Source organism: Prunus persica, chromosome G7, assembly GCF_000346465.2.
Source record: "Prunus persica cultivar Lovell chromosome G7, Prunus_persica_NCBIv2, whole genome shotgun sequence".
Classification (NCBI taxonomy): Eukaryota; Viridiplantae; Streptophyta; class Magnoliopsida; order Rosales; family Rosaceae; genus Prunus; species Prunus persica.
The window spans coordinates 6,861,292-6,879,948 of record NC_034015.1 but is presented as its reverse complement, the minus strand read 5'-3'; the positions used below and the strand labels follow the sequence as shown (position 1 = coordinate 6,879,948).

The 18,657-nt window shown below is 40.8% G+C and overlaps 2 protein-coding genes and 1 pseudogene across 3 annotated transcripts; 1 reads left to right on the top strand and 2 right to left on the bottom strand.

The window, feature by feature from the left end:
* Window positions 2,333-3,370, top strand: LOC109950354 (annotated as a pseudogene).
* Window positions 6,206-7,165, bottom strand: LOC109950353. Its single transcript, XM_020568922.1, has one exon. The coding sequence runs from the start codon at window positions 7,163-7,165 to the stop codon at window positions 6,206-6,208; it is 960 nt and encodes a 319-aa protein (XP_020424511.1).
* Window positions 12,008-16,584, bottom strand: LOC18770126 (UPF0481 protein At3g47200). 2 transcript variants are annotated; one of them, XM_020567859.1, is made up of 3 exons: window positions 16,001-16,584; window positions 15,454-15,497; window positions 12,008-13,598 (listed from the first exon to the last, which is right to left on the bottom strand). In XM_020567859.1, the coding sequence occupies exon 3, from the start codon at window positions 13,558-13,560 to the stop codon at window positions 12,109-12,111; it is 1,452 nt and encodes a 483-aa protein (XP_020423448.1). In that variant the 5' UTR covers window positions 13,561-13,598; window positions 15,454-15,497; window positions 16,001-16,584; the 3' UTR covers window positions 12,008-12,108. The 2 variants fall into 2 exon arrangements, with proteins under 2 accessions (XP_020423448.1, XP_007203432.2); XM_007203370.2 differs by lacking the exons at window positions 15,454-15,497; window positions 16,001-16,584 and having other exon boundaries at window positions 12,008-13,722.

The following is an 18,657-nucleotide window of genomic DNA, read 5'->3' as shown; positions in this document are numbered from 1 at the left end:
AGAAGTAAACTTAGGGATAGAAGAAGATCCAAGGCCTACTTTCATCAGCACACTTTTGAAGGAACCACTCAAGTCTGAACTCATGACACTTTTGCAGGAGTTCAGAGACTGTTTTGCTTGGCATTACCACGAGATGCCAGGGCTGGACAGGCAGTTAGTAGAGCACAAACTGCCAATCAAAGATGGCTACCTTCCAGTTAAACAGGCCAGAAGAAGAATGTCTATGGACACAGAACTGAAGGTCAAAGAAGAGATAGAAAGGCTGCTCAAAGCAGGATTCATCAGGCCAGCCATCTATGCAGATTGGTTAGCAAATATTGTACCTGTTCTCAAAAGAAAAACAGGGGCAGTTAGAATTTGTGTGGATTACAGAAATCTGAATGAAGCATCTCCCAAGGACGAATATCCTATGCCAATGGCAGACATGCTAGTGGATGGAGCCGCTCATAACCAGATGCTATCTTTCATGGACGGCAACGCAGGTTATAACCAGATTATGATGGCAGAACAGGACATCCACAAGACAGCCTTTATGTGTCCAGGACATATAGGTGCTTTCGAATATACTGTAATGCCTTTCGGTTTGAGAAATGCGGGAGCCACCTACCAAAGGGCAATGAATTCTATTTTTCATGATATGATAGGACATTCCTTGGAAGTATACATAGATGACGTGGTGATTAAATCCCCTGAAGAAGGAAATCACGTGGCAAGCTTAAGAAAGGCGTTCCTAAGAATGAGGCAGCACAAACTAAAAATGAACCCCAAAAAATATGTTTTTGGAGTCCAAGCAGGAAATTTCTTAGGATTCTTGGTCCACCAGAGAGGTATAGAGGTTGACAGAAATAAAGCAAAATCCATCATAGAAGCTCTACCACCTCGGAACAAGAAAGAACTTCAAAGTCTCTTAGGAAAAATTAATTTTCTAAGGAGATTCATATCCAATTCTGCAGGAAAAATCCAACCCTTTTCTTCCCTGTTAAGACTGAAGCAGGAACAGACATTCAAATGGGAAGAACAGCACCAACAGGCTTTCCAGGAAATAAAGCATTACCTCTCAAATCCGCCAGTTCTGTCCCCACCAAAAAGGGGCAGACCCCTCAAGCTTTATGTATCTGCATCAGAGGTATCCATTGGAAGTCTGCTAGTTCAAGATAACAAAGAAGGGAAAGAACAGGCAGTCTACTATCTAAGCAGAACATTGACAGAAGTGGAAAGAAGGTATTCTGCGATAGAAAGGCTTTGCCTGGCCTTATATTTCACTGCTGTAAAGCTCAGGCACTACATGCTGCCACATACTATTTACATCATTGCCAAAACAGACCTAATCAAATACATGCTAACAAGACCAATGCTGAGGGGCAGAATTGGGAAATGAACTTTGGCTTTGACAGAATTCACCCTCAGGTATGTTCCCCAGAAAGCTATCAAAGGACAAGCTGTGGCAGATTTCTTGGCAGATCACCCGGGAAAGGAAATTGAAAACATGGATTCTTTGGACATAGCAAATGCAGATCTGCTAACTAGAGCTCATGTTTGCCTTAACAATCCAATCTACTCGATTCATCTCATACCTTGGAAATTATATTTTGATGGATCAAAGACAGACAAGGCTTCAGGAGCAGGGATTGTGCTAGAAGAACCCTTAGGGGTCAGACATTGCTATTCCTTCCAGTTAGATTTCCAATGCACCAACAACAGGGCCGAGTATGAAGCTTTGATTATAGGGCTCGAGATGTTGGTAGAATTAGGAATCCAATCCGTGGAAATCTTGGGAGATTCCATGCTTGTCCTAAAACAGATTGCTGGAGAGTACAAGTGTCTAAATCCTTCTCTGGCTGTATATCTGGTAGCAGCTAGAAATCTGCTAACAGAATTTAGAGAAGCTACTTGGGAACACATCCCAAGGGAAGAAAACTTCGCAGCCAATGAACTGGCTCAGGTAGCATCAGGCATACAAATGCCTGAAGACTGCGTCCAGAGGATCATCAAGATAGGAAGGAAAAGTCTACCGTCAGTTCTGACTAAAGGAATGGAGATAGAAGTCAATTCTGCCTTGATCACTAAAGACGATTGGAGGGAGCCTATCATGACTTACTTGCAGTATCCCACTCTGCCCTCTGAGAAAAGAGTCAGAATCATGGCTACAAACTATCTCATGTGGAATAAAGATTTGGTCCGAAAAAGTGAGGATGAGGTGCTATTAAGGTGCCTCGAAAAGACAGAATATATGAAAGTCATGGGAGAAACCCATGAAGGGGTCTGTGGGGCTCACCAAGGAGGAAGAAAGATGTGCTGGTTAATTAGAAGGTATGGCTACTTCTGGCCAACCATGTTGAAGGATTGCATCAACTATTCCAAGGGATGTGAAGCTTGTCAAAGACATGGCCCAATCTAGCGGGCTCCTTCAGTTCCCATGAATCCAGTGGTGAAACCATGGCCTTTTAGGGGATGGGCAATGGATCTCATTGGCAAAATCTATCCAGCCAGCAGCCAGCAGCATTGTTTTATCATTGTTGCTACAGACTATTTCACCAAATGGGTAGAAGCCAAGCCAATCAAAACCACAACTTCTCAAGAGATCATCACCTTTATAGAAGAGCAGATCATACAGAGATTCGGCATTCCAGAAACGATCACAACTGATAGGGGTTCTTCTTTCATATCTAGGGATATGCTAGATATGGCAGAAACATTCAAGTTCAAACTGCTTCAATCTACCCCCTATTATGCTCAAGCTAATGGACAGGCAGAATCAAGTAACAAGGTGATTATCAATATCATCAGAAAGATGCTGGAGAAGAATCCGAAGCAGTGGCATGAGAAGTTGTCAGAAACTTTGTGGGCATACAGAACTTCAAAAAGAGAAGCAACTGGCATGACTCCCTATGCTCTGACCTACGGTCATGATGCAATTCTGCCCATGGAGATAGCAGTCCAGTCTCTTAGAATTGCTCACCAGCACGATCTCACAGGAGAAGATTACTCTCAAGCCATGCTACTTGAATTAGAAGAATTGGATGCAAGCAGGATTGACACCCTCAACAAACTCTTAGCAGGAAAACAGGCTGTGTCAAGGGCATACAACAAAAGAGTCAGAGATAAGAGTTTTGAAGAGGGAGAAATAGTCTGGAAGGCAATTCTGCCCCTTGGAGCGCACATAGCTGGATATGGAAAATGGTCACCTACGTGGGAAGGTCCTTTTATGATTAACCAGATCCTCGGAATGGGGGCATATAGGTTGCAGGACAGAGATGGAGTTATTCACAACGCCCCAATCAATGGCAAATGGTTAAAGAAATTCTACCCAACCATGTGGGATTCACAAGCTGTACAGACAGACCCCGGGATAGAAAAAGAACAAGGCTGACTTTTTCTATTTTTTGAATCCATTTTTGCTTTAAAGATTGTTTCGTTTCTACTTTCACAGTATTGTTTTGTTTATTACGTCAAGGGTAAATGAAAATAGTAAAATGCTATTTAAAAGGAAAGCAGAACAAACTTTATTTAAAAATAGCCACCATAGCGGCAAATTTGTCCAAAAAATAAAGAAACAGAAATGAAAAACTAAAACCCTAATTTTCTAAGGGTTTCCTGCAGATTCGCCTTCTTGACAGAGAGTTCTTTCTGGAGCAGCACTCCTTGATGAATCGAGGCTTCTGCAATTTCCAAAGCTGGCTTGGAAGCTGCAACCATGCTCTGCACAAGGAAGGTGGCCTTGGTTTTGAAACTCAGTCCAGCCCCAAGTTTGTTCTGCACCTCCCTACACTCTGCCAGCTGTTTTTGGAGTTCTTCAATCTGCTTCTCCAACTTATCCGCGGTAGCCTTAGCCTCCTTATATCCAGCCACCATCTGATCCAGTTCTGTTTTCTGCCTAGCAAAGTCAGCCAGATTGGCTTCATGTGTGGCCTTGCAGAACTCAGAAATTTTGAACGTAGGCCTAAGATCTTCATAGCGATCATGCAAATTAAGCACATCTCTGGCCAGGCTTAGGCCCATCTCAAGAATAGGCCTCGGAGCCATGTTCTGTCTATGCAGCAGGTCCAGGTCCTTCATCAGCTGATCTAGAGCCCCTGTATCTTCATCAAATTCCAGCTCAGTGGACTGCCAGATTTTTAACCTCTCCATGGCCTCCTGCACTGCTTTAGATTTTGCCTTGCTCGGAGGAGAGCTGAGTTTCTCCAGCCTCTCCAGTTGAGCATCCAGATCCATGGCTTCAAACTCTTCCAGCTCTGGATCAGCAAAAGAAGTCGTGGCAGATGATCCTGGAAAGGAATGAATAGGCATCTGCAGAAGAGAACATAAGTTAAGACCAGGCAGAAAGTGGAAGATAAAGGAGGCTCAAAAGTTATGAAAACTTACAGCGACAATGGGAGGTTTCAGGGGGCTGGATACCGCAGCCAGAGCACCAGTAGCCTTAGGCACTTCCACCTGGAAAGACTACAACTGTTAGAACAGACAGAACAGACAGAACAGCAGGATAACATGAACAGTCAAGGAGGAAAATTACCACAACCACAGGAGCAGCTGCAGTCGTTCCCACCTCAGCCTCCGGAACCACAACAGTTAATTCTACCTGGTCCACAGGGTCTGATGCAGACCGTTCCGCCTGATCCTCAGCCGCTGGAACGGCAGTAGAATGCTCTGCCTCGGCATCCTCAAATAGGGCTAGTTCTGAGCTAGTCAGCTCAGCCCTTGGACCCCCTTGTTGCTTCTGCGCCAAGGCAATGCTCTCTGCAATCACCTCAGCAGGGATCTCCTCCTACAAAACGGGGGTCAGAACGAAAGAAACAGGGCAAGAAGGGAACTGGTGCGAATCATAGAAATAAAACTTACCTCTCCTTCCACCACTGCCGTTTTTTCCTGAGGCGTTTCTTCCAGCTCTTCCAATTCTTTTTCCAGCTCCACCTCCTCAAAAGCCTCTCGCAGCTCTTCATCCGTCCCAGAGGTAGTGGTGGGGACTGCTGCCGTTTCTTCCGCAGCGACATACTCCTCCTCACTCTTCTTTTTAAGTTTTTTCAACTTGGTAGGAGGAGGGGAAGGACTTCCAGCTGCACAGAACAAAAAGCAGTATTAGGGAAAAGAAGGCAAGACAGAATAAATTTAAAGAAAATGGTTGGAACATCATGAGCTTACCTGAAATACCAGGCCGAGTGATATTGTCCGAAGGAGGGGCAGGCCCTTTCCTTTTTCTTCTGCCAGAAAGAGCGGCCTCGGCAGGTGTTTGTTCTGTCTGGACCTCATCTCCTTCATCTGCAGAAGGGAGCTCCAAGTCCCCGGCAGCAATAACAGAAGAGACTGCACCAAGGCATTAGACATTAGAAACCAATCCAGCTGGAAAGGACAGAATAGAACTAAAAGAAAAAGACTTACCAATCACTTCTCCAGCATGAACAGACTGCCCACCTACGCTGGTCAAAGAAGGATCTAAAACAGGCAGAACATATGTTAGAGATCGACAACCAAGACAGAACAAAATCACAGACAGAATTAGATGTATACCTTCTATGATCTGCGCATTGATATCTTTGATGGTCTGGATCAGGTGCGCTCTAGCATCCCGATCCGCAAAAGTGTGCCAGTTCTCCCAACCATCAAAAAGCACTTTGAGAGCAGTGACAGAAGCTGGCAGACTCTGGAATCTGGCGTGCCACCAGGCATCAAAATCGGCGGAACTGCAGGAATTTGGTTCCCACGAGGGATAGAGGGCATCCGTGCTATTGTTGATCTTATTCACTGCACACCGGGCATCCTTGTGCACCTCCAGATCATCTGCATCCCTCCAAGAAGAGGCCCGATTGCAACTCCGGTATGATTTCAGCGGAATAAGCTGAGGACAGCCAAGCTGCCTTGCACAGAAGTTAGGATGATAGACTTCTGCCCCTAGATGATAGTTTGGAGGTTTGCCCCCACCATGAGGCAGATCTCTAGGCAGAGTAATGCTCAAGAACTTCTTCCTGAAGTCTGTTCTGGCAGCCTCATCTTCTGGCTCCTTCTCAAAAAGCCAAAATCCAGTCTGGAACCAGGGATAGGTCCTTCTGATCACCACTTGCCACTGAGCAGCCGACCTCTTGGTACAATGCCTGAAGAGCATCAAATACTCCTCAAGAGAGCGCTTAGGCACTTCTGCAGACATCAAGGGAAGAGCCAGAACTTGGTTTTCAGGCAGAACTATGTCTGGGAACCTTAACTCAGGGAAATATACCTACAGCCAGATCTGGATCATCCAGAATGCGCCAGGGGCAGACAGGTTCAGCGGATTTTCCAGAGTGGCAGTATGCAGATTCTTGAAAAGGTGGGCCAGAACTGTTGGTCCAAGCCCCACATCAGTGTGATTGTGAAGAGCTTCTGCCAGATGTCTATACTCAAGCAGAACTGCCGAAGACCGATTGGGGAAGACAAATCGGTTCAGCCAATACAGAAGGAACAACATATGTTGCTGATCTCTGTCCTTCTCAGCACTGAATCTCTTCAGATAATTGGAGAAAGAACAGTTCTGGTTGATCGTGGCTGGGGAGACAGTGAAGGGGGTAGCCACTTTCTCTTGGTTCTTTCGCCTGTGATAATCCCCAACAGCATCAACAGGTCTGCCATGGGGCCTAAACCCAAAAATCTGAGCCATATCCAGCAGAGTTGGAGCCATGGGACCCACACGGAAATCAAATGTGTTGCTAGCAGAATTCCAAAAACACAGGGCAGCAGCAAGTAGGTTCTCATCTCTGTTAATCGACTGCTTGGACAGAAGAATGGCGTCATAAATCCCAGCTCTCCTCCAGTGACCCCCATATCTCTGGAGAAGTCTGTCAATCCAGTCTGCCCATTTGACGGGACTGTTCCTCACCTCGCTGGACGGGAAAGATCGACTCAAATTCTTGCTAACCCAAGAATAAGAAGCTAGGGCAGAAGCGCTTTCAAAACACAAAAGTGCCTCAGCATCCTTTTTCAGCAATTCCGCCACCTCAGCCGGAACAGGGCCAAACCAGTGAGGCCCAAGTACCAGGGTGTTCTCAAACAAGTGAAGAACATTCTCGTCCAGATTCTTTTGAGCAAAAGGGTGAAGCTTGCTCCTGACCTCTATCGCGTGGGCATCAATCCCGCTCCCAGTGATGTAATCGGGAGGAATTGAAGCTGAAGAAGACTGAGCACAGGACCTTGGGGAAGACATTTTGTTCAAGGAAAGAAGCAGAAAGAGGGTAAAAGGAAAGAAGGTTTCGAAGGGAACGATGGAAAACCTAAGAAAGAAGTCCTTAGTCGGAAGGGTTAGAAACGGTGGGTCTGAAATTCCTTTTTAAAAAAGGGAAAAGGCTCGAAAACGTGGGAAGAAGAAGATGGGACGGCACCTGATGATTATTAGCTAGTAACTAGCTAATAACTAGCCGTTTTCCCACGAACTCTAGTTCGTAGCAGGCGAACGTGGCAAACGTGGGCGAAAACACGAAAGAAACTGGCGCGCGAATTAAATGGCAAAACATTAAGTCTAAAACCGTCCAAAAACGATTCAGACTTAATGGGGGCATTGTTTGGGCCCAAATTCGGCACACCCAAGACCAAGAGACAAGCCCATGATGAAATTGCCTGCCCAGCCCGAAAACTTGAGAAAAACAAAATAGGATCCAGACAGATTGGGCTTCACACCAAGAATGTTGAAAACAAAGCCTCAGCCCAAAGAAAGGCCCAATGAGGAAACTGACGAGATGGGCTTCAAAAGATCAGCCCATGAATTTTGATTAGGTTCAGACCCAAGGGATCAAAGACACACCCACGTGATTGCCTCAGCTTTGGAAAAGTCAGCAATATCGACTAAAATTTAAAAATATGAAAGGGACGTCTCTGAAACACTGCCAATTGAAGATCAAAATACCCATCTATGTTCAAGATTTTGCTCCATATCGATGCACCACCCCCCCAGGGATTCACGGATCACGCTTTCTAAATTAGAACGGGAAACAGGGAACCATTCAGAAAATACAAAAGAAAAAAAGCCAAACCGCCATAGAAAGCCCAGACAGATGGTGGCGGTGGTTGAATTAGAAAACTGCCACCCAGGAAACCAGGGAAGGGACTGCTTTAGGAGGTGATTGCTCAGAACCTATCTGCCTTGATTGATAAGAAATCCTTCTTACTTTATATTATAAGAGATCTTTTTGCCGCCCATTATTTAGGATTAAAAATCACCTCCCCAGGAGGGTCTCTTATAAAAACGAAAGTAGGCAAAGGAACAAAGGACACTCAATTCATCAATCAATCAAAAAAAACAAACAAGAAAAAGCTCACTTGGATCCGAAGAGAACCAGCTTTAGATCAGAATTCCAAAGTTCAGACTTAGAAAATAAGTCCTCTGAAAGCGAGATCCCTCTCGTTACAAGTTTGGTTCAGCAAAAGCCAAGACAAACACAGTTTGAGTTTTCACAAATATGAAAACCTCAACAAATTTTATAGCATAGTTCCAGCTTGCTAAATACGAATAGCCACTTCTGTCCCTTCAAACTGAAGAAGTCGCAGTTCTGCCCGCTCAAAAGTCTCCCAAGGCTTGAAGTAGATTGAAGCTCTGCCAAAATTGAACTTTGGTATCTATTTACAGCTGAAGCCAAGCAGCTAAAGTTGTTGACAGTACAGTCTAGCATAGACATGCCCAGTCCAGCCCGGATCAGAAGTTTCCACCCAGGCAGAAATGGGGTTTCAGCCATCTTTTTGCCTTTCTAGAGTCGATTTCTCCCTGCTTAATTTTGTAAAAGGGAGTTCTGCCTGAAAACAGTACTTTATTATTATCTATTCTGGCCAGAACAACCATTTGATACTGAGATAAATTGTGAAAGTCCTCACCAGTCTGAGGCAAGAAAAGAACTTACTTTGGAGATATTCCTCACCCAAATTCACAATCGTTTTGTTTTAGAAGCCAGTAACTTGAGGCGCAAGTTATCCACTCTCAAAATAAGTCTGCTAGAATCTACACTGCTAGCAGTGGCACGCTCACACACCAAAGAAAGCTGACTTGTCGACCAGCAAGTGGTCTTCAAGCCAGTGGGGAACTTCGCCCTTCCACATCAGGAGTTAAACCCGAAAACGGGTGAACAGAGGTGTTTGTGGTTTGGTTGTTTGATTTCAAAATGGTATTTTTCTTATGAGAGTTTTATTAACTATTTATGAATTAATGTTCTATCGCTTTTACTTTCTAAGCATAATATATCTACGTTTATTTTTACATATTTGTTAAATGGATTAATAATTGGATTGCATTGCTTTTGGAAATCTGGTTGCCTTCGGAGATATTGATGTTTGTGGACATCCTGGTTGCCTTCGGAAATATTGATGTCTACGGACATCCTAGTTGCCTTCGGAAATACTGTTGCCCTCAGAAATATTAATGTCTTCGGACATCCTGGATGCCTTCAGAAATATTGATGTCTTTGGACATACAGTTGCCTTCAGAATGTCTTCGGACATATGGTTGCCTTTGGATTGTCTTCAGAAACCTCAGTTGCCTTTGGACTTCTCTACGTGCATATGACATTGCCCCACGAGTATCAAGGAGGCCCGAACTGTGTGGTGCTAGGATTTTCATTCTCAGGTTGAGTATATCTTCCTGAGTCATGCGAGGGAAATTGACGAACTATTTTCTTGCTCAAGTGGAGTATATCTCCCTGAGTTCTGCGAGGATTTGCGTTCTCAGATTGAGTATATATCCCTAAATTCTGCTAGGAATGAATCTCAGGTCGACCATGTGTCCCCTGAGTTCTGTGAGTATTGCTTCTCGGGGCGACCTCGTGTCCCCCAAGTTCTGTGAGGATGTATCACACATGTGGCTACATGTGTGGTACTTGGAATTGACGGTATATTATTGGAATTGGTGGATTATGTTTGAGGTACATTTATGTGAAGAATAGTGCAGTACCAACATGTGGTACAGTTAATAGGATACTCTTCACCACCCTACTCATATTACCTGCACAAGGTTGGCCAGGATCTCCTAGCCACCTACTCGATTTGTCTACACATGTGGTTAGCTAGTTTTCTCTTTCCTTGTTGCCTTCGGATTTGATGGTATTTCCATATACCCATTGGTGGGTGATTACATGATATATGTACTATGCGAATGATTAGAGGTATGGCTTTTTGGTAAAAGGTTTAGTTATGTAATTATTTGGATATACAATAATAAACTAATTGAATAGTTAGGTACATAATTTCCTGGCCTGATATTCAATTATATAGCTTGATGAAATCAAAGTAAAGAATGATTCTAGATTTTATTGTTGGTTTCTTGAAATACAAAGGGTAAAAACGTTATTTCAAATACAAATTAAACAAACCTAAAGAGCACCTGATTAGGCCCATTGGCTTTCAACAAATAAAAGTTACAACTAATCCACCATATCTAAAACAAAAATAGATAATGTATCATATGCTAATTACTAAAGTTTTTTGTCACTATACACTAATTTTTTTTAGAAAATTTTAGAAAATATGAAACATTTCCATTGTGAACCAGCTATAGATGTTTCAATTCTAGAATTAGTTGCATTTTGTACCACAAAAGTGACAAATGGGTCAGCATTATCTGGAACTTATACACACTGACTAATGTCACGTATTTTCGATAAATTTTTGTTTTCTAAAAATAGAAAGAAAAAAAAAAGCGATTTCATAGCATAACGTCTGTGACAGGAGTTTCTGAATGACTACCAAAGTTATGCATGCGTGTATGTTCTACATTCGATAAGAAGGTGTGAGGCCATATCCATGATCTCCCAGTAACTGATAAAAAAATACGTTTTTATTCATATATGTATGTTTTACCTTCATCTATAATATAACATATTTGTTTTCATTTAATATTTTGTCACCGTGCTAAACAGAAAACTTCTAGGATTTCATTTAGAAAAATCATTTCAAGCAGTTAAATTTAGCTGATTTTGGTTTGAGTTGAATTACACTTTGCATCTTATCACAAAATGTCCATGAGATTCACGAAATTATCAGGTTGTCTTTTATTTTTTTTATTTTTATCACTACGGGAGCATAATGTTAATTCTAGTGCTCAAAATATGTGAGTCCCATAGATACACCTCACACTTTATGGTTTGCTATCTCTCTTAGTCTTTGTAGGTTTGTATTTGTAGTGACGTGTCAAGTTTTGTTGAGGATCATAAGATGTGAGTGCCGGTGGCGGTCCTAAGGTCATAGAGGCCCTAAATCATAAAAATGTGGTCCTCAACCTTCTATGTACATTCAATGGCGGGTCTAGAATTTTTATAAGGGTGGGCTAATTTTTTTTTTTTTTTTGGGAGATCTATTATAGCAGTTGATCCAACGATGGTGGTTAGCACCATCAATGCGTAGACAAGCAGATAAACGTAGAAAAAGATAGAAACGCAGGCAAAAAAAGAAGAGAAACAGAGAGAATAAAGAAGGAAAGAAAGAGAGAAGAAAAAGAAAAGAGAAAGAAGTAGGAGAAAGAAGAGAGAGAGAGAGAGTGTGTTTGTGAGGAAAAATTGACAAGCCAAGGAAGCTGTCAAAGCCATATGCTTGAGTCTGTTCGTTGATGGCTCTCGAAAGTTGCAACACACATGCTCCAAAGTCAATCAAAGAGTGGCAATCGCTGATTGGCTTACTTCCTTGACCTGGGACACCAATCCGATGGACATTGTAAACTGGGTTCTTCAATACCTTTGGTTTTTAGGCCGGAGAATGCTAAAATCTGAGCAAAACAGAGATGGGTCTTTCATCTTTTGTGTTTCTTTCGTTTCGGTCTCTCTCGCTGCTAATGGCCAAATGGCATTTGGTCAACGGAGTTGACCTCCGCTTTAGGATTGATCGGATTTGCTTTGACAGGTTTTGGTTCAACCCAATCATTGGGGCCCAGTCTAAATCAAAGCAAGGGCTACTTGGGCTAAGCAAAGCCCAGTGTTGAAGGAAAATAAAAATTATTCTTACAAACGGCTCACTTTAATAAGTTCATCATTAACCTTTAATTTTTTAATTGAAAAGACCATATTTTAAACTAGTCTAATCTTGAAAGAGAGGGATTCGAATTCAAATATTCTAAACTAATACAAACATTTATTTCGTGACACTTATTCTTAACAACTACATACTGAGGAGAGAAAACTATTGAGAAATAGTAAATATGGTCTGCAATAAGGTGAGAACCAGAAGGATAATTCCTGCAATCAAAGAAATAATTTTCCATGGGTTAGCAAAGTGGTCGCGCGTCAATATTTCTAACTGCTTGTGCCATCCAACCTGATAATATTTATTCACTTCAGCGCAGAGTTTGTCATAGTGGAACTCTTTGACAATGGTGTCAATGTAAAGCTTGTTAAAGAAGTTAGAACCATCTTCGACGCTCAGCCAGTTAGCTAAGATTTTTTTCTCAGAAAGAAGCTTTATATCCTTGTCGGAATTGATGAGTTTATCCATGAAAACGGCGTAAGATGTTATTTGCTGAGAACGACCATGATAGCACTGCTCAAAGGCGATGAGGTTCCTGAATAATGGTTCGGTCAATTCTCCAACTGCTAGTTCTGGAATTGTTAAAACCCCATCTTTAAATTCGATGTTCATTAGATTATTATCCGAGCCCCTTTCAAATTTAACTCCTGCTTCTGAGAGAGCTGTTGCTGCAGGAATTTCCTGAATTTCCGGTCCAATCTCTTTTTCTTCCTTTTCTGCGAACCACCAGAGATAATTTTGGTCATTTCTACTGGAAGATTTAGAAGGTTGGAATGAGAAAACAATGGAAGTTCTTATTAGATCAAGTATGTGCAAAACTCCATTCTCATCAACCTTCAGGTCAGGTTTCATATGATCTTGCATATAGGAGTCGCAATATTTCCTCAACGAGGATAGTGGACTGAAGAAACGGAGCAGGAGTCCACTGAACCCGAACAGGGGTCCACCGTTGCTTTTGCCCAAGGTAAAGCGATATAAACAACTGAGAACAGACCAAGGAAGCTGATTTTCTAATAACAAAAGATCATGACATACATATTGGAACATGCAATCCATGTTCAATATGGGGTCATCCTCTTTTTCCTCGTTCAATATGGGGTCATCGTCATTTTCCCAATGGGCGATAAACTTCCGAACTAGTTGTATTACGAAGCAACCATCAAGTATCATTATTTCCATGAACTCTTTATCGTTAAAGTCAAGTGGTTCTTCATAAAAGTCACGGGCTCCTTTCCCAAACTCAATGATGCCTTTCTCCTCATGTTCATGTAATAAAAATTCGTTAAAGCCATCGATGAATTTTTCTAAGCTTAGATTCATGCGGGAGAGAAGGGTTTTTAAATACCACAGCTTCACAGTTTCCATGCGCTGGAATTGTTTACGACCGTCTCGATGAATGGGTCCGATTGAGATGACGTGAGGTTCATATGCCTCTGGCTTATGCCTCCGGAGCACTGGGGGAACTTTGAAGATGCAGGTTCTGACAGTCAAGGGTGATTTAGCAGCAGGGCCAAGCTTTTTGCTCATGCTCTCTTTCAATGCTTCAATTAAATTATCTTCTCCAACAATATAAGGACGATCAGGGCTGCATTCTGTTTCAATAGCCATGATGACCTGTCCAACTACGTATATATTGTCCTGAAAGTCTGAAGCATATTGCAGTGCCATAGAATCAAAAAGGCGCGAATGTGCAATAATCCTCTCTATGTACACAAATGTACTATTATTTAAAATATATATGCAAGAGAGAATAAATATTTTTTATTTTCTAAATTGTAATTTCACTAACAAAAATAAAATAAAATGCACACACACACACAGCAAGGGCAGAACCCAGGAATTTTTTAAAGGATCAACTAGCTAAAATTATTAGCTTAAAATTTAATAATAATAATTTTTTGTACTCATAGTTTATGTACTCTTTCTAGAAGTAAATATACATTAAATCATATAAACCATGTTAGTTCATAGCTTTATTGACTAATTTTCAATAAGCTTTAACATAAAACAAACAAATACATATATATTAAATACAACCGAAAAACACATATTATCAAAATGAAAACAACATAATTGAAAGTATACTTATTTTATTTTTATTGCTACCCTATAACTAAATTCATAAAAAATTAGACTTTTTTTTTTTAACTGTAATAAATTTTTACATATTAGACTATATTTAATATATATATATATATATATACAGTCCCCTTCTATTGAGGGATCTCTCAAATAAAAATTATTTGAGGGACACCCTTTAGGGTACCCTACAATTTTTTTTTTTCCAATGATTCAAACCATCTATTTTTTAGGTTTTCATTCATAGATCATCCTTAAAAAAAATTAGATAAATCGGAAACCGTTTCGACATCCAATTGTGTCCTACAAAATCAATGAACACGGTGCTTCAAGAAAATTCTAAAATTTCAATAACTCAATTGAATAGTCAAATAATATCGGATTCAAGTGATTTTTTGTAGAGATGATCTTTGAATGAGTATATACAAAATAGATGGTTTAGATTAGTGAAATACAATCCGGAGTAGGCCCTACAAGCAGGGACGAACCCAGGAATTTTATGTCGTAGGGTCATAGTGTACAATGGAGGATTTGGGGCTTAAAGGCTTGGTGGGGAAGAGGGTTAAAGGTTTGTGGGGGGTGGAGATTGGGGATTTAGGTTTGAGGATTTAGAAAATAGGTGTTTTGGAGATGAAAACTCGGGAGGAAGGTCTGTACAGCAGCTATACAATCTGTTCTTTTTTTTAAAAAAAAAGACCTGGACCAAAACGACGTCGTTTTGGCCAGGTCTTTAAAAAAAAATATTCGTTACTGCTGGTCCAAAACGACCGCGTTTTGGCCAGCGTGTTTTTAAAAAAAATACGCTGGGCTGGTCCAAAACGACGCCGTTTTGGCCAGCTTCTTTAAAACATAAAAACAGATTTTCTGTTCAGCTTCTTCTTCCTCAGTATCTGCAACTCCTCCCTTCAGCCATTCATGGAGTCACACCCCAATTCAAAGGGACCTTCTACCTTGCTTTCATGGAGTCCATAGGGTCGTTTGACCCCATTGACCCCACTGTGAGTCCGTCCCTGCCTACAAGGAAGCTCTCTGTATATATATATATATATATATATATATAAAGCAAAAGGCAGAAAATGGTAAAACATTCAAAATACCAGAAAATACGTTATGCAAACATTAAGAATTGAAATTATTAAAAATGAGGATAATATGGTAAATTCACATTTTTTCATATTAAAAAAAGTAAAACTAAAAGAAAAATCAGATAATGGATCATATTTTTATGGAACACAACTACCCATTATCTTTTTTAATTCTAAAATAAATTTAAATTTTTTAAAAATAGCCCCTCGCAGGCACGGAAGCGCGTGCGGAAAGGCTAGTGTGTATATATATTAACCTCCAAAAAGCTCCTTGGGCTAGTCCGCCCATGCACTGATGATTGAGGAAAAAGATAAGGGAACCAATTGAGAATTGTACCTTGAGAGCAGAGGGACAGTATTTGTAATTGCCTAAAGCTCCAACTGGTAGAAGAATAAGAGAAACCAATAACAGAAAGCAGATTCTAGTTAAGTAAAGGAGCGACAAAACAAGAGTAGGCAGATGCAATTGACACTGTTCAAGTACTGGTGTATTAAAAATTGCAGTGGCATATGATCAAATAAGCGGAGCACATAGCAAGCACTCCCAATCCAATAATCGTCTCTACGTACACAAGTTTACTATCATCCAAGATTTAAAATATCAAGGTTTTCAAAAATATTGGTGGTCCAAAAACATGAAAATATTAAAAAAATATCCATATCAGTAAAAATTGTATAAAAACCACAGAAATTATGAGAAAGAGTTACTCATATACTTTATGCAGAGAAGATGAAGATGAATTATTAACCGAAAACATTATATTTGAGTACTTTATGCAAATATAACTTATTTACTTTGTGTGCACGTGTGTTTTTTCTTCTTCTGGACCAGAATAAAACACACGCCCATAGTGCAAAGAAGAAAGTTTCCAAGACGTACGTACCTCTAATATAAGTTAACCAGAGATTCAACAGCAAAGATCAACTATTAGGAGAAATGTTGAATGAAAAATCAAGACGACTGAGGCAATCAATGAGAAGACAATACAAAAAACTTAATTTTGAGAAATGAAAGCAGAGAACTCAAATGAAGAAAGCTAATATGGAGAAAGTTATATATAGAGAAGGGAAATATATATAAAGATCGAGCATTACTTCAAGAGGAGGTGAATCCAAGTAAGACATGTATTTTTAAAAGAATAATGAATAAATAATTACTTAAAAGCAAACCTTTATTTCCTTATAATTTCCACACACAAAAATAGTTACACTATATATCCTTAAGCCAAATCACTACTAAGATTTATATAAGTGCTGGAAATGCTAATAATTAAGTCCAAGATGTATCTAGAAATTAGACAAATTCAAATTCTGAATTTTCTTTTTTTTACTAATTTGGATAATCAAAATGCTGGTCCTTCATATTTTATTACAATTTCCACACCAAAAAAAAAAAAAGGTTACAAGGGACTTGTTGTAACTCCAATGGTTAAGGGCAATTACCCCAACATCTGAGGTCCTATGTTTGATTTCCCCTTCTCCCAATATTGCTAATGTTAAAAATAAATTTTTTTTTTAAAAAGCGAGAATGGTACCAAGTGTGCCTGTATGGCAAGGCGATGGAAAGTGATGGAGAACTTGACGCAAAGTACAAAGTGAGAGAGAATTATATGCATTAATTTCTTACAAACCTCTACTAGGTTCGAATCGGAGTTTTAATGAAAACTATGGTTAGCGGAGGTACATGCCATTTTTGGTATTTTGAAAAAGGCTTTTTATCACAAAACGTCCCTGACATTTGCAAAACTATCAGATTGCATCCTTAAATTTTTTTGTATCACTCATGGTCCCTAACGTTAATATAGGTGCTCTTAAATAATCCCTCTGTTAAAAAAAACTGTTAAATTCAGGGATATAATCGTCAAATCAATCTAAAATTATAAAATATATATATATTTTATTTCCTTCCCTTCTCTCTTTCTTTTTTCTTCTTCTGGCTACCTGCACCGTTGGACAGGAACAACTTGAAGAAGCTTTAACAAGCCAAACAGGACCAACAATCCATTATCAAGAGGTTCTTCAAGCATCCTACAAGGCCGGGCCTTTCGGGCTTCTTTCTCCTCCTTCGCTCTTTGAATCAAAACCATTCCTCTCACTCCCCCTCTCCAACCCCGTGGCCCCTCCTTTCTCCCCTCTCTAACTTACTAATCCAAGACATTCAAGAAGTGGGGACATGAATTATGTTTGACAACCCAATCCAACTACCACGGAAACCGCAAGCCACACCCACCCATATCGTCGTCATCCATGGTGGCCCCTCCTTTCTCCCCTCTCTAACTTACTAATCCAAGACATTTAAGAAGTGGGGACATGAATTATGTTTGACAACCCAATCCAACTACCACGGCAATCGCAAGCCACACCCACCCTTATCGTCGTCATCATCATCATCATCCATGGTGGCCCCTCCTTTCTCCCCTCTGTAACTTACTAATTCAAGACATTGAAGAAGTGGGGAAATGAATTATGTTTGACAACCCAATCCAACTACCACGGCAACCGCACACACCCTTATCGTCGTCATCGTCGTCATCATTATCATCCATGGTGGCCCCTCCTTTCTCCCCTCTCTAACTTACTAATCCAAGACATTGAAGAAGTGGGGAAATGACTTATGTTTGACAACCCAATCCAACTACCACGGCAACCGCACCCACCCTTATCGTCGTTGTCATCGTCATCATTATCATCCATGGTAGCCCCTCCTTTCTCCCCTCTCTAACTTACTAATCCATGACATTGAAGAAGTGGGGAAATGAATTATATTTGACAACCCAATCCAACTACCACGACAACCGCAAGCCACACCCACCCTTATCGTCGTTGTCATCATCATCATCCATATCCCAAACATTTTGAAGCAAATGACTAGTTGAAGTTGGAGAATATCAAGTTAAGATATGGTCTGGGGGTTTGGGGTGATGGTGCTGGGTTTTGTTAGCTCGTAGAGAGAGAGAGAGAGAGAGAGAGAGAGAGAGAGAGAGAGAGAGAGAGAGAGAGAGAGAGAGAGAGAGAGAGAGAAAGAGAGAGAGAGAGACGTGTAACATCCCATCCCGAAATTTAATTTAATTTTCAAAATTCTAGAGTGAAAGGACGACTTTAACCATAGGGTTCCTTGGTAGTTTAGAGTTGACGGTCCATCGCAACAATCACTCACTATATCAAACAGTGACTATCCGACTTCCCTGCTACCAATCAACACCGTCGTGCACCAGTTGGCCATGCCACCTGAACGAAAAATGTTCATCTCTTCCTCCTCTACCTAGCCCAATGGTTAATCGACATCAACCATCAAGGATTTCTCCGATTTTAACGAAAAGTAGCTCCGGTGGCTTTGTCCTTTTTCCTATGATTTTTGGGTGTTTTCCGGCCATTCCAACGGCCAAATTTGTCGATTGGGGTATGGAAATTCATCCTCTCATCATGCTCTACCTATTTATGTAGTTATTTTGGGTTAATTCTGGAGTTTTGAAGATTGATTTCAATACCCATATTGGGCCAACGGGACCTTTTTCACCCATTTTCAGCCACTTTTTGGCCT

Excerpts from the sequence above, each read along its gene's own strand:
- LOC109950353 (XM_020568922.1), bottom strand. The coding sequence starts at position 7,165 with ATGTCTTCCCCAAGGTCCTGTGCTCAGTCTTCTTCAGCTTCAATTCCT.
- LOC18770126 (XM_007203370.2), bottom strand. The coding sequence starts at position 13,620 with ATGGCACTGCAATATGCTTCAGACTTTCAGGACAATATATACGTAGTT.